General features: G+C 38.5%; 1 protein-coding gene across 1 annotated transcript in view; it reads left to right on the top strand.

Moving 5' to 3' along the window:
- The window catches only part of chic2 (cysteine rich hydrophobic domain 2), a 20,901-nt gene extending 13,956 nt beyond the window's left edge, over positions 1-6,945 (top strand). The window contains 3 exon segments of the mRNA NM_001113911.1: positions 3,189-3,245; positions 3,413-3,472; positions 5,455-6,945. Coding sequence (NP_001107383.1) covers positions 3,189-3,245; positions 3,413-3,472; positions 5,455-5,505 — 168 coding nt within the window. The 3' untranslated portion in view covers positions 5,506-6,945.
- Positions 6,946-8,160: the final 1,215 nt, after the last annotated feature.

The raw sequence follows: 8,160 nt of genomic DNA, 5'->3' as shown, positions 1-8,160 counted from the left end.
GGGGCATGAGTCCTGTTCAGCATTCACTCCCGAACCCAGCCGCCTGTATCTGTTACCCATACTCTGGAATTATACGGGGTGATTTATTAATGGTCAAGTTTTTTTTACTCAATTTGAGCTTAAACTCAAATTCATGTTATGGTTTGAAAACTTCAGTGGTATTTATTAAGTGCAAAAATACCAAGGTTGGTAAGAAAAAAACATGCTTAACATGTTTAAAGCATTCAAGGAGTAATATGAATCCAAAATTATTTTTAAATATTTAAATAGTATAATAAGGAAGCAAGAAGGGTGGGACCCGTATTAACACATAGGGGTCACTTGGTTGATGAGAACAGGGAAAAAGCAAAAATTCTAAACTCTTATTTTTCATCTGTCTGTACAACTGAGGAGCCAGGTAATGAAGGCTTCCTTTTTAATAGACCCAATTCTAGTAATATAACTACTGATGGATGGGTCACTCAGGAGGAAATTCAAAAGAGACTTGAACATGTAAAGGTAAACAAAGGTCTGGAATGAGATGGTATTCATTCCAGGATATTAAATGAGTTTAGCTCTGTGATTGCCAAACCTCTTGGCTTAATTTGTTCAGCATTCATTGAGGTCTGGCATGGTGCCGTGAGACTGGCGAATTGCTAATGTGGTGCCGTTATTCAAAAAGGGATCCCGTTCTCAACCTGAAAACTATAGGCCTGTTAGTCTGACATCAGGGGTAGGAAAGCTTTTAGAAGGGTTAATAAGGGATAGGATGCTTGAATACATTACAAATCACAATACTACCGTATAAGTTTGTACCAGCATGGCTTTATGCGAACAGATCTTACCAGACTAATTTAATTGCCTTTTATGAGGAGGTGAGCAAAAGGGTGGTGGTAAACATTTTCTCATTGGGCAAGTATTGTTAGTGGAGTACAGCAGGGGTCTGTGTTTATTCCTTTGCTTTTTAACTTGTTGTAATGATCTGGAGTATTTTTGCTGACGATACTAAATTGTACAAAACTATAAGTTCCGCTTTGCAGAGCAATTTGACAAAATTGTAAAACTGGGCAGCAAAATGGAAAATGAGGTTCAATGTCAAAAAGTGCAAAGTACTCCTTAAGAAGGATATTAACGAGCTGGAGAGAGTGCAGAGACTGCAACTAAACTGGTAAAGGGGATGGAAGATTTAAGCTATGAGGTTAGACTGTCAGGGTTGGGGTGTTTTTCTCCCATAAAAATGATCAGCGCACCAGAGGTCACCCCTTTAGATTAGAGGAACGGAGCTTCCATTTAAAGCAGCTTAGGTGGGTTTTCACGGTGAGGGCAGTGAGGTTGGGGAATGCCCTTCCTAGTGATGTAGTAATGGCAGATTCTGTTAATGCCTATAAGAGGGGCCTGGATAAGTTCTTGAACAAGCAGAATATCCAAGGCTATTGTGATACTAAAATCTACAGCTAGTATTGGTGTTGGTATATATAGTTAGGTCAGTATGGGTTTATGTATGAGAGTGTATAGATAGGTCAGTATGTGTCTCTATGTGAGTGTATAGATAGGTCAGTATGGGTCTGTATGTGAGTGGATAGGTAGGTCAGTGTGGGTCTGTATGTGAGTGGATAGATAGGTCAGTGTGGGTCTGTATGTGAGTGGATAGATAGGTCAGTGTGTGTCTCTATGTGAGTGGATAGATAGGTCAGTATGTGTCTCTATGTGAGTGGATAGATAGGTCAGTATGTGTCTCTATGTGAGTGGATAGATAGGTCAGTATGGGTCTGTATGTGAGTATATAGATAGGTCAGTGTGGGTCTGTATGTGAGTATATAGATAGGTCAGTGTGGGTCTGTATGTGAGTATATAGATAGGTCAGTGTGGGTCTGTATGTGAGTGGATAGATAGGTCAGTATGGGTCTGTATGTGAGTGTATAGATAGGTCAGTATGGGTCTGTATGTGAGTGGATAGATAGGTCAGTGTGGGTCTGTATGTGAGTGGATAGATAGGTCAGTGTGGGTCTGTATGTGAGTGGATAGATAGGTCAGTATGTGTCTCTATGTGAGTGGATAGATAGGTATGGGTTTGTGTGTGCTGGGTTCCCTTGCAAGGGTTGAAGTTGATGGACTCAACATGTAACTGTGTGGTTGTGACTTGTTTTGTTTGGAACGTCTGTTCATTTGGGGTTATAATGCTATGAGCAGTAGAACTGAAAATGGACAGTGGCTTTGTATAATTATGTCAATTGAATAACATTTTAGCACATTTTTGCATAACAGAAAGGTTATGATCACTTGGGAAGAAACTATATTTTATGGCACATGGCATTTATTAGCTCATCTCCCACTGGTTGATATTTGTTACAAATCTGGAAAATTAAAAGAAATAAATAAACAGTATAGTAAGCTATAGAAAATATAGTAAGTTTTCTATTTTGTAATTTTAAAGGGATCTCAACCAAAAACAAAAATTTGTCAGATTGAGCAACTTTCCAGTATACATTAAACATTTAAACAAAGTTATGTGAGCACCCTGTGCTGCTTTGCAGGCGAGCACAGCTGCACAACTTTACCCCTGTTTTCACTTGCCTGTTGCTGCAGCCTGAGCTGGGCACATGCGCAGTATGGCAGCTTTTCTGCAGAGTACTGTACGTGTCCACTCGAAGCCACCACAAGGGATACCTGGGAGAGGGAAAATGACACTGCTGGACGATTAGCTTATTAGAGAAGAGGCAAACCGGTATTGGGTAGCTATTATGCTTCTCGATCCTTTTTTTTTTTTCTTTCTTTTTTGTATTCCAAGTGTATTTAGTTTTAGAAAGTTGAACATGACGAGAAGCAGTTTGAGGTGTGTTATACATACAGCATTTTATTCTTGATACATGTCTGTTACAGCTCCAGTAAAGAATTATAACAATGTTCATGTAATAATGTTGCAAGTTATTGTCTGTCCCAAATTTACAAGTCATTATAGCCACATTTGCATGCAATTAAATTCTCTTGTTTTAAGTGAATTCAACTTTTTCAATGTGTTTCTCCCAGGGGAAAGTCTGTGGCCTTTTCAGTTACTATTTAACACCAAAGCTTTCATATCACTGACCACCCTGTACTCATTCGCTGTCCTGTAGTTTGCCTTTTCTCAAATATAAATAAAACAGCTGCACAGTGTTTTCCCCCCCTTTTCACCGAGTCAAGAGTAAAACCCTCCCCCATTTGTCTTACAGACACGAAGATCGATTGAGAAGTTATTGGAATGGGAAAACAATAGGTTATACCACAAGGTGAGTGCCGCGGGGAGCAGCTTCGCAGTGGTGAAGTCTGAATTGCACAGTATGGAAACAGATGCTTTTGTTAGGCTTAAAATATGAAAGGTGGATAAATGGGGCTAGTGTGTGTGCTGCAATAAAATAGAGCTCATTTTTCTTCTATTCCCGTCCCTCTTTTCCAGCTGTGCTTGCACTGGAGGCTGAGCAAAAGGAAATGTGAAACGAATAACATGATGGAATATGTAAGTTAAAGGGCTGTTTTGTGAATCTCTCTATTAAATGATCATTTATTTTGCTTCTGATCTTATTCTTTCCACGATTATTAATCAGCAAAGGTGTCAAGAGCTTAATCACCCGAGCGGAAGGATTTTCTACGGTTCACAGATGCATAGCCTCATGTGCACCACTGATTTATAAAGTTATGAAGGGCTTAAAGACAGAGCTTTGCTGTGCTGTGAAAAAAGAATAAATAAATTAATTGTAAAGATAAAATAGCCCAGGCGTGCATTGATAGGGTGTGAAATTTTGCCTTCTGTATGAAGAATAATCCCAACTTTTGGCTTCACAGCAAGTATGAAAGTTGATTAGCATTACATTAAGTGGCCGTACCCAAGCATGGAGATAAATCTTATGCTGCTTAATCTGGCTGTTATGCAACAGAGAATAAAGTGGAAAATATTTATCTTGGCCACTTGGGGGGGAAGGGAAGAGTAAAAAAATTTTTGTATTCTAAAATGCCTCTAGATAAAGGAGAATCTTATTTTTTATTTATTTGGATTGTTAATGATGAAGTTACTCACTTTTTAATGTGATGTAGTTAATTTTGCAGGGTTTTTTTTTGTGGAGTAGGACACTTCATCTTTCCAGTCTGGAATGTAAACTGTTGGTGCTAGGTTTCCTAGAGAGGGACAGAGTATAACTATAATAATACACAAAATTATGTTGGTTGGATTATTTCAGTCTTCATGTTGCTATAATTTATTTATGGGGAACCTCCTTCAATATAAATAAATTATGGATCAGTTGGTAGTGTCTATGGTTATGGGAACTATTTTCTATTGAAAATTTAGAACTGCTTTTTTTCTGGGCTTGTCATAAACAGGACCCTTGAACCTGTCCCCCCTACTTTAGCATCAGCTTATGTTAACGGTGAGTGCTATATGGACACAAGCAATCCTGAGTGTTTGGGCTGCTTTCCCGTGCACTTTGTACAGACCACATTCAGGGCGAATAAGAGTGACCATGCTTGTGCAAGGCATAATCTGTGTGCGAAGCTTCTATAAGTAATGGGTCATTTTGGTCGGCTTGCATGGGACTGCAATGTATTCTTACAGTGTCTGCTATTCCTAGGCATGTTCTGCAAAATACTTTACTATCTTAGAGTCACCAATAAAACTAATTTAAAACTAATAGAGTCACCAATAAAACTAATACCAGATAATGGGTAAATCCTCTCGCAGAACAGACCCTAGTATTTGTAGCTATTATGTAACTGATTCATTTTGGTAATATCTATGCTACTTAAACTGTAGATTAGCAGTAATGAATATCTGATGTACAGTGATCATAATACTATTGTAGTATTAAACGCATTTTTTAGTTGGTCTTTTATAAATTTCATGACCTATATTATAACCGTCACATGTGTGTAGCCTTTATTTTGGGTAGTAGCCACATAATGTATAACTTTTATCAGTAGGTGCTGTTGCACAGTGGACCCAACATCAGCACTTCTAGATTTTCCTTGACCTCAAGAGGAAGCCCTACAATAGACCCTTGACACTCTCATTAATTCGTTTTTAAGGGCTCTGATTAGCAGCAAGACATAGTTTTATTGTGAGGATGCTATCAAAGGAATTGTCCTTTTGTTTTGGCATACAACTGTGATGAACTGTATAGCTGAGGTTGTCAGTTAATAATTAGCCGGTGCTTACTTTAACAGATTTAATGACCTCTCAAGCATATGTTTGTACTCCTCTTTTCATACTTTGTATGTGTTGTTGTTTATTGCTCTGTGACACCCACTGAGCAGCATCTAATGGGCCCCAAGTTAAAAGGGGCTTTATCTAACTCAGTGTTTGTTTGATTTGACCTTTTTATTACTTCTCCTTTTTTCCTTGAATATCTTTAGAGTTTAAATAGGCAATAAATGTCACAAATGTGTAGGGCTAATATGATTGATCCGACACAATTCTGATTAATTGTTGGTTCTTCTTTTCAACAGGTCATCTTGATAGAATTTTTACCAAAGACACCGATTTTTCGGCCAGATTAGCATTGTCTGTTTGTTTGTAAGGACTTAACCGAGTATCTTGTATTTCCAATGGTGCCTTGCTTGGTGCTTTCCCAGTGGTGACCTTACAATGGTTCTTCTAAATCTCTTGGTTTTCCCTTCCCTCCTTTATCATTTTTTTCCTCCTAAGTTTTTTTTTATTTTTGTTCCCAGCCTAATGGTTCTTTATTGAGTTTTGCCAAAAATCTGTATTGTAATCTGCACCTAAGCAGATAAATACAACCAATTTGCACGTGGCGTCACAGAATATGAGATTTGAGGTCTTTTTTCCCCCATGCGGTTCTGTTCTTTTGATGCTAATCTGACATCTGCGGCACAGTTTGTTCTTTTTTTTTTTTTTTTTTTTTTGGTCACATTTTGGGAACCAAGATGTCACTGCACCATTAGAAATCTCAATCTCCCTACAAGATGTCCTGTCAGCTGGTTCTGCAGAAGACCTCCAGAAACTAAGATTTGGAAAATTTTGCTTTTTTTTATTGCTTTTTTTCCTCCATAAGGTAGCTTATCCATGGAAATACAATGTGTGCATGTTTTTACTTTGCTGGCACTCAGGATGATGTGGTTCTGTCAGGAGAACTTGTGTGCTGGAGGGTCTTGGATCTTCAGTTTTGATGCAATATAAAACTCTTGTCGTTCTCCCAAGTTCTGCTCACCAATATTGTTTCTATGACCGAGTAATAGTATAGTCAACATAACAGAGACTAATATGAGAATTTTTGTTTCCAGTTTATGGAATGCTGCGCAACAATAAATCCAGCACAGGGTGGTTGCATTGGAACACAATCTTACTCATGGGTTTTATGTTTACATTAGGCTTTCTGTACAGATTAAACAAAATAAAGTCATAGGGGGTCTTTGTTATTTTGGGCCTTTTTACAGTAATACAGTTTATTCACAGATTATTTCTATATTTTCAACAACTATTGTGGTACGTAACATGGTAAATTAAATGTTGATTACCACTATAGAATTAGAGTTCACTCTACTCTTAATATTCTTATGAGTATGTATATTCATTATATCTATTAACCACCTGTAGAGAACATTGCAGACATGAGTGGGTGGTAGATGAAAAATTAGCTTGTCTCCTATACGAAAATGTAGGGGTTTGTTTTTTTTTGTTTTTTTAATATAAGAGAGGATATATAGACAATATTAGCACACTGTGGGTGAAACTGAATTGTATGCAGAAGAATTTGTTTCTTTCATAATAGTAGTTCTAACTCTCTTGCTCCAGCCATTAATATGTTTGTTTTGGTGCTTTACCAATGCTGGCAATGGTTTGCACTTCAGCTTTTAGCTAAGGAAAACAGAATCTTACATAAAATCAAATGTCCATGTATGTTATTGTATGATGCTTGGCTTAAATATGATTTGTCATTTTGTTTATATCCCATTAAAATGGATAAACCTAAATACATAGGTATGTGTCAGTGCTGTTTCATTAACCCCAAAATTGTTATTAGCAAGTATATATTCCTCAATAATCAGAATTTCATAAACTGCTATACACTCATAAAATGTTTATGGAACTGAAAAAAAAAAATTGTATTTGTATAGACCTGTTTATTACTAGGAACATACTAGGGGGGAGATTTATCAATCCACGCATGCGTCCGAATGCGTTTTTTTCGTAATAATTGTTATTTTTGCGACAATTTTGTCGCAACTTTTTCGTATCTTGCGCAAATTTTTTGTCGCCATCGCGACAAATTCGTATTGTCAAGCTGAATACGAAAGTTTCGGATTCATTCAAGCTTCGGTGTCATGACTTTCCTTGGGCCAGGTTGGAGCTGCAGAGTGCCATTGAGTCCTATGGGGGGCTTCCAAAATCATGCACAGAAGGATCAAAGTCGGAAAGGTTTTCCCGCCGTTTACGATTGTTCAATACGAAAAAGTCTCGACGGCAGCGAAAAATTTGCACAAGATACGAAAAAGTCGCGATCTTCAGAAATTATCGTATCCAATCCGAATTTTTCCCATTCAGGATTCAAACTCGTGTTTTAATGAATCGGCCTCTAGGTGTATGCATTTGTTGTACTGAAGTTTATACAACAGCACAAGTTTCTACACATACGGTCCCCCGCCCTGATGGGGTTTCTAAACCCACCTGATTTCCAATCAGGTGTTAGTCGAGCAGGCCCTTCCAGAGGGCCCCACACAAGGGCCAATAAGCTGCTGGTTGTGGCTAGAAAGTTTTGTATGGCCACCTTAAAGCTGGCCATACACGCACCGATAATATCGTACAAAACCTTGTTTCGTAGGATATTTGGTGCGTGTATGGCAAATCGGCGAGGTGACAGATATCGCTGAAGGCTGCTGATATCGGTCGACAAGCCGATCGGGTGGGTTAAAAGATTTTGTTCGGGCGCCATAGAAGGCGCCTGAGCAAAATCTGCCTTCAGAGCTGAATCGACAGAAGGAGGTAGAAATCCTATTGGTTCTATCTCCATATCTGCCGTTTCAGCCCTGAACGTTAGTGGCCGATTGGAACGATCTTTCATGTGACCGATAATCGCCACGTGTGTGGCCACCTTTAGTCTCTGCTAATCCAAAGAGGCATTACTGAAAGTCTGCAACAGAGCAATGTGCTGTAAACCAGGGTTCCCCAACCACCGGGCCGTGGACCGATGAAGG

Source organism: Xenopus tropicalis, chromosome 1 (genome assembly GCF_000004195.4).
Source record: "Xenopus tropicalis strain Nigerian chromosome 1, UCB_Xtro_10.0, whole genome shotgun sequence".
In the NCBI taxonomy this organism is placed as follows: Eukaryota; Metazoa; Chordata; class Amphibia; order Anura; family Pipidae; genus Xenopus; species Xenopus tropicalis.
Note: the sequence above shows the minus strand (reverse complement) of the source record. Positions and strands in the feature narration are given on the sequence as shown.